Raw genomic sequence first — 23584 nt, forward strand, 5'->3', positions numbered from 1 at the left:
TATGTTTTGAGCTCACAGGAGCTTAATCTGGTTAGTGCTGAGTAGAAAGGGGGAGGAAATGGGGTCAATAGCTCCCGAACGCATCCTAGTGGTCTCGGGGTCAACGGCCCTTCCTGATCCCTAACGCTCAGTGGGCCTCTGTGGCCAGCTCCCAACAATCAGTCCTCACTCCTCAGCCTCCTGAAGCACGCCACCATGCCTGGCTAATTTTTTTAATTCCTTGTAGAGACAAGGTCACGCTATGCCACCCAGGCCGGTCTCAAACTCCTGGGCCTCCCAAAATGCTGGGATTATAGGTGTGAGCCACTGCGCCCAGCCCACTACATGTTTTCATATTACCAGAATAGATATACACATGTGTATATGTCATTTGCATATATTTACGTCATATATACACACGCATATATATAAAACAATATACCAGTGTATACTGGTAAATCTTGGTGTGGTGTAATAAGCTACACTTGTGAGGTCCTGATGTTTAGAGAAAAATACCCTGAAAGAAGCCCTTTCTTACCCCACCCAGGTCCCAAATAAACTTAGGGTACAACCATTTCGAGCAGGATCTAGTCAGTGTTCTTCCCTACCACCTCATTTCATAGTGTGCTCCTGTCCTCACTTACACAGAGCCTGGTGTTCTTCACAGCTGCCCCCAAGTTGCCGGAGCTGCTGTGTCATTACTTTGTGGTTCCCCACCACAGTGCATCACCTGAGGGTCCTGAAGGAACTTCTCCTGTCCTGTTTTCACATTGGCACAACTTAGGAAGCAAGGGGGCATCTTGCATTGGTGCTTTGAGCAAAACTTTTTCTTTCCAGACTTAAAGGGGACCTAAAGTCAGGATTGTCCTAAGAAATCTGACCAGAGCCAGCCTAGGAAACTTGCCCTCTTCATAGCTTACAGGGTCAAAGGATGCTATGCTATGTATTACCCCACCCACCCACCACCCATACCCCCAGCTAAAAAACAAGGTCAGTACAATGAGTGTCCTCTGAAAGGGATCAACAGTCGAATGATGCTGTGTAGTGGGAGTAAAGGTGACATTTCGTTCCACCATGGTGCAGCCAGACCACAACTACAGAACACTTATAGAACTGGCCAGATGTCATGGAAAGAAAAGAAAAGACAGCAAGGGAAAAGGAAGAGTCATAGTACCACAAATCAGTTCAGAATCGGTCTAGAGCAGAGGTTCTCACACCTAGCTTGTCTCAGAATATCCGTCTCAGAATTGTTAGTAGAAATACATATTCCTGATCCCCACTCCCAGCCCTGACTTCACCTCCAATTCAGCAGAATCAGAATCTCCAGAGTTAAGTCAGTGAATATATGCATTTCAGCAGCTGTTTCTGGAATTCTCATATTCACCACTGTCCCAAGTAAGCCAGTTTCAATAATACAATTTTAAGGGCCAGACTGTGGATAACATTGTCCAAAGTGGTCCAGAAAGGTCTGAATATTTTCTAGACTTTTCTTGCTCATTAGTCTATCCTCTGGCAGTTTTAGGGTCATTTTAAAAATCCTCATTCGTTTGACGTATATAGATATAGCTCATATTCTTTGTTGCATTGATTTGTTTTTATTTTTCCTTTATATGAGGCAGATTCAGTAACAACAAATTCGATCTCATTGAAAAGTCCTGTCGGACGGAAAAGATGACCTAGTCCCTATCAGCTAAGAGGGAGGCCCTTGATACCCCTGATACCCTGCTCGGAGTTGCCTGGGGGCTTGTCAACAGTGTGATCATAGAGGGCAGTGAGTATCTGCCTTGGTAACATCCCTACACATTTTTAAAAAATGTCTGATGAACAATGAATATATGTATATATATATACATATATATATATTCCCCACTGCCCTAGGTATGTGTGTGTATATACATATGTTTGTGTGTGTGTGTGTGTGTGTGTGTATATACACACACGTATATCACAATTCAGCATTTTAGTCATTTTAAAGTGTATAATTCAGTGGCATTTACTAGATTCACAATGTTGTACTGCCATCACCTATGTCTAAGTCTAAAACACCTCCATTCCTCTCAAAGAAAACTCATTGAGCAGTCACTCCACTTCCCGCCCCCAGCCCCTGGCAACCATTAACTTGCTTTTTATCTCTAAGGATTTGCCTGTTTTTGACATTTCCTATAAGTGACCATACCATGTGTGACCGTTTTTGTGTCTGGCTCAGCTATATCATACCTCAGAATACACCCAAAAGAATCAGAAACAGGTGTTCAAACAAGAACATATACATGAATGTTCACAGCTACACTATTCATAATACCCAACAGGTGGAAAAATCCTATGTCCATCAACTGATGAACGGAAAAACAAAATGTGCAACATTCATACAGTGGAATATCATTCAGTCATAAAAAAAGAATTTGTACTACACAATGAGCCTCAAAAAAGAGCACCATAAATGAAAGATATGGTCTTGTCTGATTCCACTTATAGGAACTATCCTATTTATTTTACCACTTAATATCATAACCCAAGATGCTATTCCATTGTTGCAGTTTTCCAAACCAATCAACATTTTTGGACTGTGTCCCTGGCAGTCCTGTTGTCTCTATCGCTATTTGGAAAGAAACAAAACAAAACACAACCCCAAAACAACCTAGACCTTCTACAACATATTTGTGTAGGGGAATATAAAAATATGTAAGGGAGTTAGAAGTTATGCCCATAGTCATATGGAAGTTATACTCAAGTGAGTAATAAATAAATAAAACATAAAGCAACACTCTTGAGCCCAAGTGGCTAATACTAGACTAGTCCAGGGATGGGATGGGAAGAATCTTACCCCAGATCACTATAATTCTGCAATATGCTTTTTCTTTCTTTCTTTCTTTTTCTTTTTTAAGAGACAATGCCAGACTGGAGGTCAGTAGCATGATGATAGTTCACTGTAGCCTCAAACTCCTGGGCTCGTGATCCTTCAGCCTTTGCTGAAGCACACGTTACCATGCTGGGCTAATTTTTTTTATATTTTGTGAGGCAGGTCTTGCCATACTGCCCTGGCTGGTCTCAAACTCCTGGGCTCAAGCAGTCCTCCTGTCTTGGCCTCCCAAAATGCTGGGATTACAGGCATGAGTCACTGCACCCAGCCCCATGCAATATTTTTTTTTTTTTTTTTTTAGATATTGACGATGAGGTCTTAATTTTTATTTTGGCTTACAACATCATAGCTAGCAAGACACATCATAATTGTTTTTGTTTGGTGTGTATTTAGAAGTTAATCATATCTAATTTGGTTTCATGCAAAAAGACAAATGAGAACTCAGGGTTTCACCTTCCTTCATGGCATCTTACTATGATTAGCCTTAAACTGACAGGGAATTGGGAGTGTTTCGGTTTCCTTCTCCTTGAGATGCTAATAAGGCTTGACAGTAAAGAGATCAGCATCCCCACAAATCTCAGGTTTTCCTTGTTCTTTACAAGGTTTATTCTGGAGCCACCTCAGTGGCTACACTTTAATTCACGGGCTCCAGGGAACACCAACAGGCCGCTGCAGGCTGAGAGGGGCTCATGGCTTACCGCCTCCATCAGGCCCTTCACTGTGGGAGACTTCAGCATCAAAGCATCAAACACGTCATCGGTCTCCTTCCTCACATACAGCAGCACTGGAAGAGAAGGGCGGAACAACATGTGATGGAGGGACCCGCAACCTTCCACAGCTGCCCAAGGGACTGCTTCCCGTCACACAGGTGATGGAGGTTGCCACCCCCTGCCGCCCCTCGGACCCCTGGCCCAGTCAACATCCTACAAAGGTGACTGAGACACCTCTGTAGACAACCCGTGGCTAGGGACTGTGAAGAGCGACTCCATGAGATACAGCAATAATTGGGCAACACTTTCCAGACCCTAAGATGCTTTAACACGTATATTCACAATCAAATTTCTCAAGGTGGATACAGGATCACCTCATGACATCTCTTTCTGCAAGCTCATACATTCACATTTGAATTTCTCAAGGAGGGTACATGGTCTTTTTATGACATCTTTTTCTGCAGCCTCTTTCTTCTATTTATTCATGCAACGAATATTACCGAATGCCCACCTGGGCCCATAGGCTGCATATGCTGAGAGCTGAGGTTGTAGCAGTGAGTCAGTTAAGTCATCTCCCTTGCCCTAAAGATGTCTGCGGTTCACTTAGAAAGGCGAGTGTTCCTCAAATAAACAGACAAATAGATGCAGGGTTGTGCAGGAAAATGACACAAGACAGTGCTTTTGGTGTCTGGCTATGCCTGGATTGGGGGGGGCGGTGGAGTTCCTGGAAGGTTACCCTGAAGGACAGACCTGAGCTGTGAAGGGTGTGTGCATTAATGCAGGCAGGTGAGGGGGTAGGGAGGGCAGGGAGAAGAGAGAACAGGGAGTGCAAACTCCAGGCAGATGACAGATGGTGCAGAGGTCTGGGAGGGAGATGGGATACCATGTGAGGCAAGTGGAGGAAGAGGCTTACGACATGGGTACCACAGGTCTAGGTGTGACCCTACAGTTCAGCCCCTGCTGTGGGCTCTGGCCACTTGACCTCCCAAACCTTGGTCTTCTCTGTGAACACCCTGCCCTCCATCAGCAGATGAAGCAGTCATCATGGTTCTAGCGCCCTCAGTGAAGTGCAATATAACTTTTTAAAATCCATTTCTCTGCAAAGTAACATTCTAGGCCAGGCATGGTGGCTCACACCTATATTCCCAACACTTTGGGAGGCCAAGTCTAGAGGATTGCCTGAGACCAGGAGTTTTAGACCAGCCTGGGCAACACAGCGAGACCTCGTCTCTGTAGAAAAAAAAAAATCAAATAATTAGCTGGGTGTGATGGTGTGCACCTGTAGTCCCAGCTACTTGGAAGGCTGAGGCAGAAGGATCACCTGAGCCTAAGAGGTCAAGGCTGCAGTGAGCACTGATTGTGCCATTGCACTCTAGCCTGAGCAACAGAGTGAGACCCAACTCAAAAAGAAATACATAAATACATAAATAGAAACATTCTAACTTTGAGAATGTTCAGCCCAGGAGGGATGGTAGGGACCCCAGATATCACTAGAGAGGTATACACAGAGGCCCGGAGAAGTTGAGACACTCCCTCAGGGTCCTGCAGACATGATGGCTGCTGGCTGCTGTCCTTTCTGCTGGCCATTGCCCTCCCAGCCTATCCCCACCCTTACAACAGTTGTGTTGCATCTTAGCTCCCCCAAAAAACTTGGAGCTGCATGCAGTTGCAGCCCTCAGTGCCATTAGCTCGCTGTCCTTCCATCTCCTCACTCCCAGGAATGTAACTCCCGATGCTTCCTTCCAGTGGAAAGGTTAAGACTGAAGCCCCGTGCATCTGGCTATTGAGGAAAAATATACAGGTCAAAAAACCCCAAACCGGGCTTGGTGGCTCAGCCTATAATCCCACGCCTTGGGAGGCTGAGGTGAGTGGATTGCCTGAGCCCGCGGGTTCGAGACCTGCCAGGGCAACTTGGCAAGACCTCATCTCTACAATAAATAAAAAAATTAGCCGGGTATGGTAGCACACAACTGTAGTTCCAGCTACTTGGAAGGCTGAAGCAGAAGGATCGCCTGAGCCCAGTACATCGAGGCTGCGGTGGCCGGGAGCGGCCACTGCACTCCAGTCTGGGCGACAGAGTGAGACTCCAACTCAAAAACAAAACAAAACAAAACAAAAACCCTGCCGATCTTGAATTCCAGCAACAATCTGGTACCAGCTGAGTTACAATTGCCATCAACCAGAGGAACCAACTTGGAGCTCAGACATGAAATCGGCTCTAACCCAAATTCCCACCCCTTCTCCCCCTCCTCCCGGTCCCCAAGGACTTCATTAAAGCTGCCTGATTTACAACAGCCAAGTCTATGTGGGTACACACAGGTTCTGTCTGCATTTTCTTTCTGCAGCCTGTGGATGCTCAGTTAGCGTATGAAAAAGGAAAAAAATATAAGTATTGCCATTTCTTTTCTTTACCAAATGCAAAAGTAAAGTACCAATTAAATAAATAGATGACTATGTCTCCAAATATTTCCAAATTTAGTCCCATGAAAGGAATATTTTATAGTCTTCATTTCAGTTAGGATGATCTAGTGACCTAACAGCTATTACAAAGAGGACTCAGTGTTAGTAATATAAGGAAAAATAATTAGAATATAGGACCTCATTAATCCAGACAAGAAAAATTAAAGTCAAGGGGAAAAAATATTGGTGGTAGTTACAGATGAATATTTTATAACTTCTTTCCACAGCCTTCAAGAGGAAAAAAAAAAGTAATTTCCAGCAGGTTGACCCGAGTCCTGTTTTCACTGCATTTACAAGTCTCTTCTTTTGAAATCATTGTCTGTGAAATCATAGGGCTGCTACTCTTGCCTCAGATGTGACTGGAAGGTGTTAAAGGGGGTGCCGAGTTGATGGGCTGTGGGAGAAGCACTTGACAGGGCAGTGCCACCATCCTCCTGCTGGGCCTCTTGACAGCCACACGCTGGGCGTGCTGGGCTCACAGTCCACCCTGATGGCTTGTTCAGGGCATGAGCTTTCATTAACTCTGGGTCTGTGACAGAGCAATAGTAATAATCACTCTGCCAGTAATCACAAGAACAACCATCCTGGGCCCAGGCACTGTGCAGCCCAAAACAGACAGGCACAGGGGGCAGCCTGTCATTATGGCATTGGTGATAATTACAGTAGTTCTATCTCTCTCTTTCTCTCAGGGAAATTCTAACACATAAACAATACCAAAGCACTGAGCCCTGCTGGTCAAAGATCAGCTCAGTGAAAGCGCCAAACCAAAGGGCTTAGGAACTCCACAGTCCTTTTCCAGAGAAATTCACCCCAGGGAATGTTTTCTCTACTGTTGTAGGTGACAGCGCCCTCAAGTGTCTCTAAGAGTCAGATGTTTCAAAGGCCACACCCTTAACTATTCATCACAGCCTGGTACAATTTCTACTGGCAATATTTGTGCTTGCTTCACAATTTCAATATCATCTGAAAAGCACAGTCTTTGGACTAACCACCGGGCATTAACTATGAAGACAAGTGACAACTACTTTTGCCTGTGTGACTCTTGATTTCCATGTAACTGCCCTAAAAAGTATAAAGTAGAAAAAGAGCATCCAGGAATGGAGTTCAAATGTATGTGAATATTTGACAGTGAGTCTGTGGAGTCAGAAAATTTGCTACAGGTTTAAATGTTGCTCATGTAACATTCAAGCATTTATTCTGTTTTCACTCTGGAACTCGAATTACTTGTTCACAGTTGTGATATATAACTTATCTCTAACAGTGAACAGAGCGCTCACAATGTGCTTGGCACCTGCAGTCAGTGTCTTACAAGTATTAACTCATCACTCTTCATAGCACCTCTAGGAGGCAGATTTTTCTTGTCATGCCCATTTCAGAGGTGAGGACTTCTGAGGAACTATTCCAAGGCCAAACACCTCTGGGTGACTATGGTAGGCTACAGAGGGGGTGCTCTTGAACACTGTGCAATTCTCATTACAACAAACAGGAAGGAAAAAACTTTCTAGACAACAAAGAACTCAAGCCTATGTGTATGGTGGGCATATTTAACATGGTGAACTGACTCCTTAAAAGCCCAGCACTAGGTCGAGCGTGGTGGCTCACGCCTGTAATCCCAGCACTTTGGGAGGCCGAGGTGGGAAGACTGCTTGAGCCCAGGAGCTCAAGACCAGCTGAGGCCTCTACAAAAAAACAAAAAATGAGCCAGGAGTGGTATAGTCCCACCTGTAGTCCCAGCTACTCGGGAGGCTGAGGTAGAAGGACTGCATGAGCTATGACCATCTTGATCATGCCCACAGCACTTCAGCCTGGGGGACAGAGTAAGACCCTGACATACATACATACATACATAAATACAAATACATAAATAAAAGTCCAGCACGGTCTAGGTCTAAAGTCTCTGGAAGCCTCAGCATTGGCTACACCAGGATATAAGGAGAAGAGGCCACCTACACTTCCTCTTGCTCTTTGGGAAGGCAATGAATTGTGTGTGACACTGACATGCTGGGCAGGATATGGACATGTTCGGGCTTTGTCTAAGCCTCTTGGTGAAGTGGAGTAAGATCCTTGACTGAGAGAAATGAGTAAGTAGTGATGTCACAGAAACCTGATGCTCATGGATTTGTGTGAGGTGACTCATTGCATCTATTGAATGAGTCTCCATCACTGTTTCTTATGAGGCACGACTGTCACACACACAGCTAGTCTTTATTTTAATTGTATCTCACTGCCGGATGAGTCAGTATATTCTTTACATTCCCCTCAAAGAAAAGAGCCAGAGCCCAGAAAGAACAGACATCTACTTAGGGTACTTAAAGAAACAGAGTTTAGAGCAAAGGAGAGGACTGTGGCCTTCCTGTGTGAATACAAAGTCCCCAGACTGGAACGCAGCCACAGGGACTTGGGCAGGCTTGTAAGCACTTCTTGGTGAGATGCCCTCATTTCTGCCAGCAGGGTGTGCCCCAGCGGGAGAGGTACCTCTCTTCATTCCTTCTTCTTTCATCTGCTTAGAAGGTGCTGGACCAAACTCCTCTTCCATGGGTCTGAACATCCGTTTAACAAGGACGCTGCTGCTAGAAAAGATGAGCAGAAATTGTTAAGTAAAGCCGGCAGGGCGTCAAGATTCAGGTTCATGGGCATGTCCATTTCTATCCTTCCCCTCTGTGGATCCCATCCCTAGCTCTGCACAACTGGATCCACTCACCAACCTCCTTCTCCCTCTTTTAGTTCCCAAGTCATCCCTGTCTGAGGCAGAGCACCCACACCGATATCTTTAGGGTGCAGACCTAGGGTGCAATCCCACTTTGAAATACAGATTCATAAAAGTGAGACTTCAAGGTTTTACCTGCGCCATCCTGCACCTTTGCCCTCTCTATGGTCAGAAAATCAGGATGGAGGAAGCAGCTCTCTGGTGCCTGTGTGGTCTCCAAGTCACATCAGCCCCTCCCAGCCAGCTGAGGCCTGGATGGACTGCCCCCTTTTGCCAGCCCTTAATGGCACAGCAGCGACCTCTGGAAATGACATGGGCCCGCCTGGCTGTTTTGCTATAGGCTCTCCTGGTCTCTTGCCATTCCACCTCTCCATCTGGCCGGAGCACAGGAGAATGCAGTGGTGGAAGTTCCTTAGAGACGCCGACCTTGGCTGCCTAGGCCTTTCCTCTTCCCCGGGAGAGACTTTCAGTTCCCCTTTCCAGAGGCCCATAGTGCCGAGGCCCTGCATGTCCCCAATTCAGCCAGGCCCAACGGTTCAGTATTTTCTCCCAAAGAAGTCCCTGTCCATTTCAGGCATCCTAAGAAAGGGAAGGATTGTTTGGGAGAAACAGAAATCAGAAGGATAGATGTCAGTGATACCAAGAAAATGCTTCTGAATGGAATCTTACTGTTCTTCTTCTTTCATCTGCAAGAAACCCTCAGGGGAGTCAACGCAGGTTTTGTAGAAATTTTTAGTCTCTCTGGAGATTTCTGGGACCTGGTGCCAATCATTAATCCCAAAAGACACAATCTCAAATGCCATCATCCTAAATATCGAAATCCCAAAAGATCAAAATCCCAAAAATATAACTTTAGGGATTTTGATCTTTCAGGATTTCAACATTCAGGATGATGGTCCATCACCCCCAGGACCAGACACAGGGAGCAATGCCAGAAAGGCAGCTCAGCACAATTGCTAAGACAGGAATTCTGAGGCCAGACTACCTTGGTTTAAATACCTGCTTTACAATTTGCTATAGAAATCTGAACAAGTTCTTCAACCTTCCTGGGCCTCACTTCAGTCTCCTTATCTTTAAAAGGAGGCTGCTGAGAGAATTAAGTGAATTCCCTTGTGTAAAGTACTCCCAAGGCTTCCTGATACACTGTAAGCGCCCTTGAAGAATGGAATGAAGATGATGGTGAGAATGACAAGTTGGTGGGATCTGAGGAAGAAAAAGCTGGAGAACAGTAAACAAGGCAGGCAGTTTGAAAGAGGTTAGAGTTGCTATTTGCCACCAGATAGCAAAATGTCCAAACTGTCACTCTGGCCCGATGTAAAGACGAATGTTGGTAAAGATCCCTGAATGGGAGATCAGTCCCAAGCTCTGAAAATCCCTTGAAGCCCTGAAAATTCCTGTCGGCATTTCTGTCATGATGAGGTTATTTATCAATTCTCAAGTCGAGCTAATGGTGGGGCCCTGTGGTCAAAAGAGCACATGATACAAAACTGTGGGCATTTCCAAAAAGTATTTCTATGAAGTCTAATAGTTTAAATTACTAAACTAATGATGCTGCAGTTTACTTTCTCGTACTCTGGTCCAAAAAGTATATTTATCCATCCAAGTCCTTAATAAGATTCAGATGTGACAAAGCACATTTCATCTCGGACACTTACATCTCACGAGCACCCTGTGAGCAGGGTAAGGATTCATTTTATCCTTTCATTTCAGTGATGAACAAAGGCACAATGTGTTTCGTGTCTTAGGCAGGGCAATGCAGTTAATAAGTGAAACAGGCTATTTCGAGAACCCATCTTTGAGGAAGCAACTTAATGATAAAGTTACTCAAAAAATCTGAGATAAGGATGAGTAAGGGTATGAGAAATGCTAACAAGTGTTCGCTCATTTTATTCCCCGGTAAGTCAAACTATGGAGACAACTACAGAAAAAACCGAAAACTGAAATCCCAGATGAAGGCAGTAATGTGTTTGGGCACTGTTCCCTCTGCTTGTCCCCACTACCCTGTTTTAAAAGCAGGTCCTGTTACTCTGTCACATCTTGGAACTGGGGTCACCATGGCCTCCACAAGAAGATCAGAAAATCTATTCACACAACAGACAGTGACCAATAGGTTAATAACAGGTAAATAGCCTACACTACCACCAGACTCTCTCAGACTGTGTGAGCCTTCCTAAGCGAGTGATTTTCTTTGTCACCAAGCAAGATTTATTTATATTTTTTTCCAGTTCTGCTAACTTTTGATAGCATCCTGCTCTGGTGTTGCTATTAAAGTAACATCTTGGGCAGGCTACATTTCTCTTGGGAGTTCAAAAATGCTTTTTCACTCTTTCAAATCTATAAATGCAGTAAGAGTCCATAAGTTTGCCAGGTTCAAATTCAACGGTTTCATTTATTTTCAAAGCAAGATAGGGAAGGAAGGGCAGACATGACTGTCCCATTGGACAGATGAAAAGAGCACAAAGTTCAGGCCTCTCAGTGCCCTGTTCAACTGCAGTTGGCCCTCCATATGTGTGGGCTCCACATCGTAACTCCAGCCAACCATGACCAGAAATATTCAGAAAAAAAAAAATACTACATCTGTTCTGCATATGCACAGACTATGTTCCTTGGCATTTCCCCTAAACAATACAGTATGACAATTATTTACATAGCATTTACACAGTATTGGATATTATAAGTCATCTAGAGATTATTTAAAGCATATGGGAGAATGTGCATAGGTTATATGCAAATACTACACCATTTTGGCTAGGAGTGGTGGCTTAGGCTTGCAATCCCAGGACTTTGGGAGGACAAGTCAGGAGGTTGCTTGAGCCCTGGAGTTTAAGACCAGCCTAGAAACAAAGACCTCATCTCTACTAAAAATCAAAAATTAGCCTGGTGTGGTTGTGTATATCTGTAGTCACAGCTCCTCTGGAAGCTGAGGCAGAAGGATTGCCTGCACCCAGGAGGTGGAAGCTGCAGTGAGCTGTGGTCATGCCATTGCACTCCAGCCTGGGTGACAGAGTGAGACTGACCCCCCAAAAAATGTTATTGAAGGTATTGGAGAGCTGCTAATGCAGCAGCCCAAACTTGAGGGGCTGAGATCTCAGAGAAGAGAACTGCAGAGACGTGAGCTGATAACCAGGGACCACTTCTCCTCTCAAAGGATTTGCCAATTCTTAGCTGGAATGTAGAGGAATGTAATCCCAGCAGAGGCAAGGACCTAAGGGCAAAGTTGCTTCCATAACTTTCGGCAATCTCATAGCATTAGAGAAACAAAAATTGGGGTTTACGGCTACAAAGATACCCAGAAATTATGGTCGAACTTCCAGAGAGTAGGCAGGCACAGAGAGGTGAGCCAGATACTCTAGCATTTCTGCTGGGGTGTATGCCAAGTTCTTAAGCTACACAGGTCAAGAGAACAAGTTAAGCAGAAAGCCCTTGAAAGTCACAAGGAGATTTTGGCTGTTTCACCCAGCTAAGGAGGCAAAAATCAGGTATCAGTTTCCAGCAAGGAAGAAGACCCACCGTTAAGTCCCGCAGAGCTACAACCTAGGATGAGTCAGAGTTGTCTGAGGCTAATATAAACTGCAACTCAGGTTTGGGTCAGTTCTGTCCCTGACTCAATGATGGCAATTCACCCACTCAGGAGGCACATCAAAGGAAAGGGAGAAGCTTCCTAAGAAAGAAATAGGGTCATAGAAAGCATCCATAATTTTTATATACTATGTTCACCATTGAGTCCATTATGTATCAAATAAATAAGTCCAAAGGAAACAGGCCCACAGATATTTGAGTTATCAAATATGAACTTAAAAATAGTTGTGATTATTGTATTCATGAAAACAAATGGTGATACACAGAAAGCTAGAATCTACTGAAAATATATAAACAAACTATGGAACTCCTAGGAGTAAAAATTGCAATAATTAAAATGAAGAAACTCAATAGATGAGTTTAACAGTAGATTGCACCCAGCAGAAGACAATATTTGAAAGTCGGGTTAGTAGAAAATATCCCAGACTGCAGCCTGACAAAGAGGATGAGAAATTCAGAAAAATAAAAGACATGGGGACACAATAAAAAGTTCTAATATGCATTTAGAATTCCAAAGTATGTAGAAAGAGAACAGGGAAGAAGCAATATTTGAAGAGACAATGGCCGAGAATGTTCTAAAACGGATAAAGACACCAACAATAAACATATGCAGTAAATGCTATAAAATGCCATACAGGAGAAAATACAAAGAAAACCTACAAAAAAAAAAAAAAAGCCCAAACAGGAAAAAGCAAAAACTTTAAAAGCAGTCAGAGAGAGAGAGAGAGAGAGAGAGAGAGAGAGAGAGAGAGAGCGAGAGAGAGAGACAGAAGAAACTTTCTATTCAAAGAAGCAACAAAAAGACAGCTGGCTTTTCAACAGAAATGACAGAAACCAAAATGTAAAGGAAATAATTGACAACCTGGAATTTTATATCCAGTAAAAATATCCAACAAGTGATTGCAAAATAAAAACCCTAACAACATGAGAGAATTCTTTGCCAGAAGTCTCACAACAAAGGAAATACTAAACAGAATTTTAGGTACTAGGAAAAGAATCCCGGAGAGAACAGAAACAAAGGAAGACATGAAGAACAACAGAAGAATAAACACAGGTTAAATGTTAAATCTCAGTCTTACAAGTCTTAAGTTTAAATCTCAAATTTGAAATGCAAAATGAAAATTAGTGTACAACTCAAAATAACTTGTACCAATATAAAGAACTAGTGGAAAACTGTGATGCTGAATGATGGAAAAATTGATTTCCACTTCCTCAAATATTTTTTAAAACCTCTCTTGCATATCAGATGCTGATTTGAGTATTACTCAGTGGGTTTTTAAATGCAATATCTAAAGGTAAAAAGTGAAAAAAATCAGTGGGAAGGAGGAGGGCTCTTACAAGTGCATGTGAATGTACAATTATCTTAGAGCTAAAAGTTGAATTAAAAACATAATTTAAGAAGTGAGAGACAGCATAATAGCAATCACTCATGTAATCATTTCTTCCTAATGTTATTAGAATCAGTATTTGTGGCTTGGGAATAAAATTTCCAAGGACAGTCAGGTGTGATGGTGCACATCTTGTAGTCGCAGCTACTTGGGAGGCTGAAGCAGAAGGATCGCTTGAGCCCAGGAGTTCGAGGCTGCTGTATGCTACAAGAATGCCTGTGAATAGCCGCTGCACCAGTTCTCAAACATTGCTGCACATTAGAATCATCTGAGGACTTTTTACAACGTACTGGTGCCTGAGTTGAACCCCACACCAATTACTTCGAAATCCCTGGAGGTGGTACCTGTATGTGAGTATATTTTAACTCCCCAGGTGATTCCACTGTGTAGCAGGAGACCCGGTGATGAGAACTGCTGTCCTGGTGACCCGGTGATGAGAACAGAGAGCCTCTGTATCTAACTGCTGTGTCCCCTGTCACCCCCCACCAGATTGTCATGGAGGGAAGTCAACAAACCTGCACGTTTTGAATTGGCCAGGAGAGGGGCTCTTGTGTGTTATTTCCTTCATGTGGTCATTGTGTGATGAGGCCTTCAAGCACTCCTTTGTATGCCTTCACACTAATGTGAGTGTTAATTAATGTGAGTATTATCTAATGTGGCAGTGAGAGGGGAAAACATGGCCAAAGAGCAGTCCTGATGGAGGCTGAGCAAATGCCAATGAAGGTGGCAGCACTCCTTGGGGCTAGATGAACATAGATGGTGGCCTCAGATCTGATCCCCTCTGCCAGGTATGCTCATTGGGCTTGTCACAATCTGGGTTCCATGCTCGAAGGTATAAACCAAGGCTGTGCCTCTGTCAAGGCTAGAAAGCTGTCTCAATTAGGGCCTGCATCTAAATACCTGCTTTGCAGCCATGGGCACAATGGCTAAAAGCAGGTGATGGGAAGTCCATCAAGAGCCAGGTTCAAATCCTGCCTCTATCACTTACCAACTATGTGACTTTGAAAAGTCTCCTAATCTCTTGAAGCCTATTTTCTCATTAGAAAATGGAGGTAAAAGGAAATTTAAAAGAATTCTATAAGATGATGCACATAAAGCACTTAGTCCAGTGCCTAGCCAAGGCATCCAGTGAATGCTAATTATTACTTTTACATATAACAATAGCTATGCAGGCTGGGTATGATGGCTCACACTTATAATCCCAGCCTAGTCAACATAGTGAGACCTCGTCTCCAAAAAAAGAAAGAAAGAAAGAAAAAAATTAGCCAGGCATTAGCACACGCCTGTAGTCTCAGCTATTCAGGAGGCTGAAGCAGAAGGATCCCTGAGCCCAGAAGGTCAAGACTGTATCAATCCACTGCCCTCCAGCCTGGGCAACCGAGTGAGACCCTGACAAAAAAAAATACCCCCTTCCCTACCTCAGGGAGGTGAATCTCCTCTCTCTCTCTCTCTCTCTCTCTCATTTACTTTTATTTTTAAAATAAACTACATTTTCCAACTAAAAAATAGCCACACACCTACCATGTATTAACACTGCAGCTCCAATGCGGTCCATATTGTTCAATCAAACTCTAGAAGATGTGTAAGAACAAGAGGTGCAGAACTTATGGCCCAGGACTATGCAATAATTTAGGATAATTCTTACAGAGAGGCCAGGCCAGTGGAGTTATTACTAAGCCACTGGTCATCTAACTGTAGTCAGCCTTCAGGGAAGGACAGTTTGAGTGAGATAGATTTACAACAGGAATCTGCACATCAGGGAGCATTTAGGATCACAGGCACTTCTCACTCATAGCACTAAGTTTTCCCATGAGGAAAATAAAATGATTTAATATCTTAGAGATTTTCTTATATGAAAATTCGCAATGTCAAATGAAGAAAACCAAAGCCCAGTGATCAAGGAGCTGGCCCAAATTTTCACATTAGTAAGCGACAGCTCTGGAATGGAACTTGGGCTTCCGGAGTTTGGGATCAACGTCTTCCTGTGATACCACACTATGCCTTATTAGATATGTGATTAGACTAGATGGTACTCATCATCTCTGCTCATTGCAACCACTGGAAATAAGTTATCTATGTGCCAAGATAGAAAAAAATAAATGAATTAAGCATTTGGAAAATTTAGACCCCTACCTATCACCATACACAAAAATCACCTCTAAATGGATCAAAGACCTAAATGTAAAACCTCAGACAATAAGAACCTTAGAAAATGCAATAGACACCCTTATGGAAATTGGAACTGGCAACCAATTCCTGATCAAAACCCCAACTGCCCATGCCTATAGAGATAAGATAGACAAGTGAGACCTCACCAAATTGAAAAGCTTCTACAAAGCAAAAGAAACCATCAAGGGAGTGGGGAGACAGCCCACAGAATGGGAAAAAATATTTGCCAATTGTTATCTGACAAAAGCTAAGGCATCCAGTGAATGCCCACAAAGTGGGCAAAAGATATGAATAGACACGCCTCAAAAGAAGACTTATGAGCAGCCAACAGATACATGAAAAAATGCTCAGTCTCACTAATCATCAAAGAAATGCAAATTAAAATCACACTGAGATACTACCTAATTCCAGTCAGGATGGCTATCATCAATAACAAAAAACAACAGATGCTGGAGAGAATGCAGAGAAAAGGGGACATTTCTACACTGTTGGTAGAATTTTAAACTATTACAACCTCCATGCAAAACAGTGTGGTGATTCCTAAAAGATCTAAAAATCAACTTTCCATATAACCTAGCAATCTTCCTTCTGGGAATATACCTGGAGGAACTCAAATCACACTATGAAAAAGATATCTGCACACACATGTTTATTGTAGCATTATTCACAATAACAAAAACATGGAACCAACCATGCTGCCCATCAAAAATGAACTGGACTTTTAAAATATGGTACATATACATGTTGGAATATTATGCAGCCATAAAGACACAATTATGAACTTCACAGCAACTTGGATGGATTTAGAGTCTATAATACTGAATAATCTATCACAGAAACAAAGAACTAAGTACCACATGTTCTCTCTCATAAGAGGACCCTGAACAATTATAATACTACAAGAAGGGGATTGGCAATAGTAGAAAACTGCCAGGGGAGGGAGTTAGAGGCATACTTCATCAATAAGGGTGTCTGATCTCAAACCAGGTGAAGTGGGGACCAGAGTGAGGCAAACTTTACCTGTATGAGGACCATTTGTATACCCAATCCTGAATTTTATTTTTAAAATAAAAATTTGAAAAAGAAAATTTAGAACTCAGAATTTAGAGGTCAAGTCCTAGACAAGTTTCTGCCCCTAACCAACTAGAGAGTCACTTGACTCCTTTGAGATTCTCAATCCTTTAGGATAGAAGGTGGTCAACTTCTTCTGTAAAGAGCCGGGCAGTAAATATTTAGGCTTTGCAGGCCAGAGGGTCTCTGCTGTAACTACTCTTGTGCGGTCATTGCAGCATCAAAGCAGCCATAGACAACACATAAGGAATTGACATGGTCGTGTTCTAATAAAACTTTATTTATGCACACTTGGATTTCATTGAATTTTCACATCATGCAATGCTACTCTTCTTTTTGAATTCTTTTCTACCACTGAAGAATGGGGGAACCATTCTTAGCTTGCAGACTGTACAAAAACAGGCAGTGACCCTGGTTTGGCCCTCAGGCTACAGTTTACCAACCTCTGCACTAGGAATGAGCTCAGCAAAATCTATTCCATCCCACCAACTGGGAAATGTTTCACTAGTAAATATATTAATCACATCAGAATAGGGAAGCCCTGGCTTGACGGTCACTTGAATAAAATGATCTTGAAATTTTAGTCACACATATGAAATGCAAACCAAGAACATAAAGTAGATGTTCAAAGTGAATACAGTTCTTAATTGCTTTAAGAGAAAAATATCATCCAGGTTATAAAAAGAAATTATCCCAATAAAATCTGCAATTCTTCCTGTGATGCAGAACATGTGTTTATTCTGACAGCCAAGTTTAAAGAGACTACTACCAAATTTAGTAGTATACCTTTGGGTATAGTAATTAAGATGTTGAGAGGTAAAAGTATATTTTACCAAGAACAGTTTCCGGGGAGAAGAGGACATCTGAATATGAGGAGTGAGGAGACGTATTCAGAGGGCAGAACTCAAGCTAATTGGCAGAAGTTGGAGAAGATAGATAGATGTCATCTCAGCAGATGAAATAGCTCTGTAAGAGCTGGAATGGAACCAGGTGTAACACCTGTAATCCCAGCACTTTTGGAGGTGGAAGCAAGAGGATTGCCTGAGTCCAGAGGTTTGAGACCAGCCTGGGCAACTTGATGAGACCTTATCTCTACAATAAATTTTTTTTTTTTTTTGAGTTGGAGTTTCACTCCGTCACCCAGACTGGAGTGCAGTGGCCGCTCCCAGCCACCTCAGCCTCGACCCATTGGGCTCTGGCGATCCTTCCACCTCAGCCTTCCAAGTAGCTGGAATTATAGGTGCGTGCTACCACGCCCGGCTGATTTTTGATTTATTGTAGAGATGAGGTCTCGCTGCCCAGGCGGGTCTCGAACCCGCAGGCTCAGGCAATCCACTCACCTCAGCCTCCCAAAGGCGCAGGATTACAGGCTGAGCCACCGAGCCCGGCTTACAATAAAATTTTTAAAAAAGTTCTTTGGGTGTGGTGGCACATGCCTGTGGTTCCAGTTACTTGGAAGGTTGAGGCGGAAGGATTGCCTGAACCCAGCAGGTCGAGGCTGCGGTGGCTTTGAGCGTGCCACTGCAACTTTAGCCTGGGCAGCAGAGGGAGACTTCTACTCAACCCCCGTCCCCACCCCGCCCAAAACAAAAAAGCTGGAATGGTCCATCAGTGGGATGAGCTGTCTCACAGACTGTGAGTGCTCCCTCACTGGAAGTATTCAAGTGGAAGCTAACTGACCACTTGTCAAGGATGTGGTATAGATGTTACCATTGTCTAGGAGAGGAGTCTCGCTACATGATCTTAAGGTTTCTTTTTGGCTCTAAAATTCTGAGACTACAAAATGAGTTAATGGCTAGAAAACAATTTGCAGATTTGGTTGCCCCTGAAAGACTGCAGTACCACATTCAGGTGGGCATATATCCTACACAAAGATGGAGAACATCTCCGATTGCTGTTACACAGAGACTTGATGTGGAGACATTGGGCGCCTTTATGACCCTCTCTTATCTACAATCCCAGAGAACAGTGAAGAGGTTCTCAGCTCAATTCCCATTCAAACCAGGCTCCCCTCTGGCCTGATGTGCTCGCATCTCAGAGAGAGGGCTTGGAGGAGCTTGTGCATGTAGCCCAGGCAGTACTGGAAGTGGGTCAGGCTGCCTCCTTGGGCTCTTGTCTCAGGCTCAGCTTGACCTTGAGCTGGGAGTCAAATGATGGGTAGGAAAGAATATCAGGAAGATTTCAGTAACTGGATTATAGGTGAAAGGATGGAATGGAAGAGGTGGGTCTCTTGGAAAAACAGCTAGTTATTCAGAGGCAGATCATAGGAAGGAAAGGAAAAAAAAGAAGAGAAGCTTGGAAGGAGAAAGGCAATCATTCCCACAGCCTCCCTCCCACACGGTCCTCAGAATCAAGTAGCTTCTCTCAGTTCTGAGTTCTGAGGTGAGAGGAGGTTTTGCTTCCTGCCCAGATTCCCCAGTACCAGGAGAGCCATTTCCACTGACATGGACCGACTGGGTGTTCAAGTGAAAGAACTGAGTGTCTTACCCCTCTCGTTCATCATCCGTGTTGTAATACACCTGTGGAACAAAACAATAGGCTCATTGTAGGTCAGAGATGAGAAATGGAAATATAGTACCTGATGAACAGACTTTCCTAAGGCATCAACAGTCTCTTTAAAAAGACAAAAGACCAATCTGTTTAATGATGCTGTCTGTGTGTATGTTTCTAAGAAAATGCAGATTTAACCTCCTTACATTCACCATGGGGTTAATTATTAGATTTTAATGAAATAAAATTGAAAATCAGATTATTTCTAGCTAAAGTCAGTCTGATCAGATTACCTATGGCCCTAAGCCAAATCTTGCTTTTGACATTAAGGAAACATATTGACCAGATCTAAAATGCTTTGTTTCAAAAGGCTCTGGCTTGCAGGGTGGCTCCTGGCCTGTGAGTGACCCATCCCATCTGGTCCACAGGCGAGATGACTCCAGACACTGCCAATTGGGGGGAGAGGACAAGAGGGTCCCCCAGCAGTGCGACAGTAACCCAGGCCTCAAAAATTTAGAACCACAAAAATTTATAAGTCAACTATCTTCAGGCTGGGAAAGGTCAATTCGTTCTGGAAGGTGTTCCTGGCCAGAATGAAGCTCTCCAAGGACGGAATTATTTAGGTGGTCAGCGCCAAGGAAGGCAGGATCACATTAAAGAAATTATGAAGCATCCTTTTGATTTTATGGAACTATAGAAACCTAGAGAGGATTTGCTATGTATGTATATTCTCTTGACCCAATTCTTTCTTATCATTAACTGTGGGTCTTTTGAGAGCCATAGCTGTGTACCTCAGATCACTTGTATTTGGGTGAAGAAGAATACCTGAGTTAGTATCAGATATTTATATATTAACTTCAAAAGTAGCCTCCAATTCTAGTATATTAGTCACTGTCCCTGCCCAGGCTAGAAAGCAAACAGCTATGCCTAGACAGACAACCTGAATACAAACTTTCTCAAAGACTCTTGGCAGCTCTTGGATATGGCCAAGTCTAGACCTAGTTATATAACAAAATTTGTAACTTGGAACTCTCTTGGAGTGAATCATTCTAGTCATTAGATCAGATTTCTATGGGATCTCTTCTTTTTCTTCTTCTTTTTTTTTTTAATGGCTGTTGTATACTTGGTTTCTTCCTAAACAGAAAGCAATAAAGGAGGGCTGGGCACAGTAGCTTATTCCTGTAATCCCATAATTTTGGGAGACTGACATGTGTGGGAGTACTGCTTGAGCCCAGGAGTTCAAGATCAGCCTGGGCAACATAGTGAGATCCCGTCTCTACAAAAATTTTTTAAAAATATCAGACAGATTGGTGGCAAGTCTGTACTCAGGAGGCTGAGGTGAAAGGATCTCCTGAGCCCAGGAGGCTGACACTGTGGTGAGCTGTGAGTGTGCCACTGCACTCCAGTCTGGGTGACCTCCCACTTAAAAAAATAAAATAAAATAAAGATAAATTGTTTTTTCTCACCTCAGGCTTCAGTGTGGCATTTGGAGATTTGTCTTTGGGATGAACTAGAGATGAGACCGTCCACTTACAAGAGTATGGCATGACCCGCATAAATGAGAGAGCCCGGATCATACCACTGACTATGCAGCTGGATTGTTTTGAAAATTTTTCTGAAGTTGCCTTGTGTTTTGTTGCTTTCTTCATGGCAAATGTTTCTACCCTGCCCGGGTCCCCAGCCTCCATCAAGTTGGTTGGTGACCCAAAGTCGGAAGCAGCTTTCTCTTAAGTGTTTTCTGCTCCTCCTGGATGGCTCCAATTCACCATCCCTGTCACGTCCCTTCCTTTGTTATTTCTCCTAATCTCAACATAACAACCCACTGTTTCTTCCTTGTCACTTGCTGTGCCCAATGCACTAGTTTAATTTTTAGAGCATGATTTTCAAACTTTAGAGTGTACAACAATATCGTGGGACCTAATCATAATGCAAATTCCTAGAACCCACTTCAGAGATTTTAATTTGAAAGACCGGGGCTGGAACTTGGGAAGCTGAATCCTTATCAAGAACTCCTGTTCACAGACCAGTGCAAGAGACTGTTCTTGAGAGTGTGAGGGAGGAGAGGGGTCCTCCCTGGGTTCAGGTGCTTGGAGGAAGGTGATGCCTGCAAAGTATAGAATATCTGAGAAGACGATGCTCCTGCATCCCAGTTTCCTCCAAGCTCCTCTAGTCACATGTCCTTTGAAGACATTCAGACACAAACAGCCCGGACTCAGGGCTTCCATATAGGGACGGTGAGACTGAAAGTCTCTAAGATGCCTTCCATTGGATTCATTTTCTCATCTTAGTTTTTGATCATTGTCTGCAGAATATTCCAATCCACGTATAAATCAATGAGATAATGATGGCGCAGGGCATGGACTAACAGTGAAAATACTCATGCCCCGGCGATGTCCTTGGGTGAACAGGAGCTGCTGCCTTGTAGCTGAGGTGGCTTCAGCATAACTCAGGGGTGCCTCACCGACCATGAGAGCCACAGAGCTGCTGGTTCTGCAGTGTGCAGAGCTGCAATGCCACTGATTTTAGCAAGACTCGGGCCTACAGTGGCTTCTGAGCTGCTCACCATTGCTTGTCTCTCTCCACCTTCCCTCTCACCTTGAAGTAAACCAGCCCCAACCTTTGACCAGCCACTGCAGGTTCTTATTTTGCAGGTCAAAGTTGGCTGATCCCTGCCCAGCCCCACATTTAAGGCTTCAGCACTGCCTCTTCCCTTCTGTCTCTTGGAGGGTCTTCCAGGCATCTAGCTCTTCCTAGAAAGGCAGCCTTAAAGGCCCCAGCCAGTCACTGTCCAAGCTGCTTTTCCTTCAGTTAATCTCGCTGATCAACCATAGGATATTCAGGGTCCTTCCAGGGCACAATGGTGTGTGTTCCCTTGTTGCCAGGAGCTGGGGCAGGCTCCCTCACTGACTCCCGCAACAAGGAATCTAGGGCCACAGGGGAAGCCTGGGGGCTCTACGAGGTTGACCTCCAGATAGCAGGACTTAACTTCACAGCGCCAAGGCGGATGCTAATTGGGCTGCTTGGCAACTGCTGAAATCAATAAACTGTGAAGGCAGAATTTTCCTTCTGATTTCACCTCAGGCTGAGAGCCGGTCTCATAACACCCAAGGAGCAAGAGAAGTCAGAGGACCAGCAGCCAGGTAGGGGCGCTTTTTCTCTTAAGATTTATTTACAGTTTTGTATATCCTGGAGAAATCTTGCCAAGAGAACAGGTCAGGTGGTCAAGGTTGACACAGAACTGAAGCCAGAATCACGACAGTAAATGAGACAATAAGAAAAATGTAACTCAATGACCGTCTTCTGGAAGGTGTAGAAAACTAGCTCTATAAGATCCCATGGGGCAAAGACAGAGGCTATACCAGTCATCACCAGGTTCTTGGGAATTAAAAAATAAATTAGGTGCTGGTCCTATTATCTTGATAAATTATAAAATCCCCTCCCCCCCGTGTCCTTGTTCCCATCAAACAAGTAAGACAAGAAGGAAATGTTAACTTAGTTTTTAGTCGAAATATGTTCTAAGAAGAAGCGACTGAATAGAGATATTTTATTACCACGCCGTATCAAGAACAGCAACACAAAGCTCTGGTTGTATAGTTGCTTTGTCCCATACATATAATGAAATAACACACTGAATACTGAGGGCAAAACATTATCCAAAAAGAGAAAGTGAAGCCAATAATGATTTATCTTTCTAGCTAAGATCAACCCAATGAGTGTCCGCACACTTGGAATTTAAGAAAAACTGGAATGTGTCAGCATGCCCCTGTTTCTCAAAACAGAGGTTTCCTCAAAGGACTTGGGGTTTAAAAGAAAACAAATCAATGCAAAATTCATGAAAATCTGATTGGTAAGGAAAAAGACAATTCTGACCAATGCTAGGGAAATAATTAATTTTTCCTCTATTCACATAATTTTAATGTATTACATAAAAGAAATGATACTAAAGATAAAGGAAAAAAGCCATATCTTATATCCCTGTAATAATTGTTGCAATTTTTCCTGTTCCCTTCAAATTTAGTTCCATATCTGAGATCATAATATAAATTGCTAGTCTACTTTTTTACCCCACTGAATATTATCATATTGGTATATAGTTTCTATAATTAAAATTTTGGACTGCATAATGTTTCATCAACTTTAGCTACCATAGTGACTTAATTATTGGGCATTT

General features: G+C 43.3%; 1 protein-coding gene across 1 annotated transcript in view; it reads right to left on the reverse strand.

Moving 5' to 3' along the window:
* GRHL2 (grainyhead like transcription factor 2) overlaps positions 1-23584 on the reverse strand; it is a 182886-nt gene that overhangs the window by 14402 nt on the left and 144900 nt on the right. The window contains exons 13-15 of the mRNA XM_008066408.1: positions 19411-19442; positions 8485-8579; positions 3538-3623 (exon numbers count right to left, since the gene is read on the reverse strand). Coding sequence (XP_008064599.1) covers positions 3538-3623; positions 8485-8579; positions 19411-19442 — 213 coding nt within the window. The remainder of the gene's footprint in view (positions 1-3537; positions 3624-8484; positions 8580-19410; positions 19443-23584) is intronic.

This window comes from Carlito syrichta, unplaced genomic scaffold (genome assembly GCF_000164805.1).
Source record: "Carlito syrichta isolate Samal-C Ts95f unplaced genomic scaffold, Tarsius_syrichta-2.0.1 Scaffold308917, whole genome shotgun sequence".
NCBI lineage: Eukaryota > Metazoa > Chordata > Mammalia > Primates > Tarsiidae > Carlito > Carlito syrichta.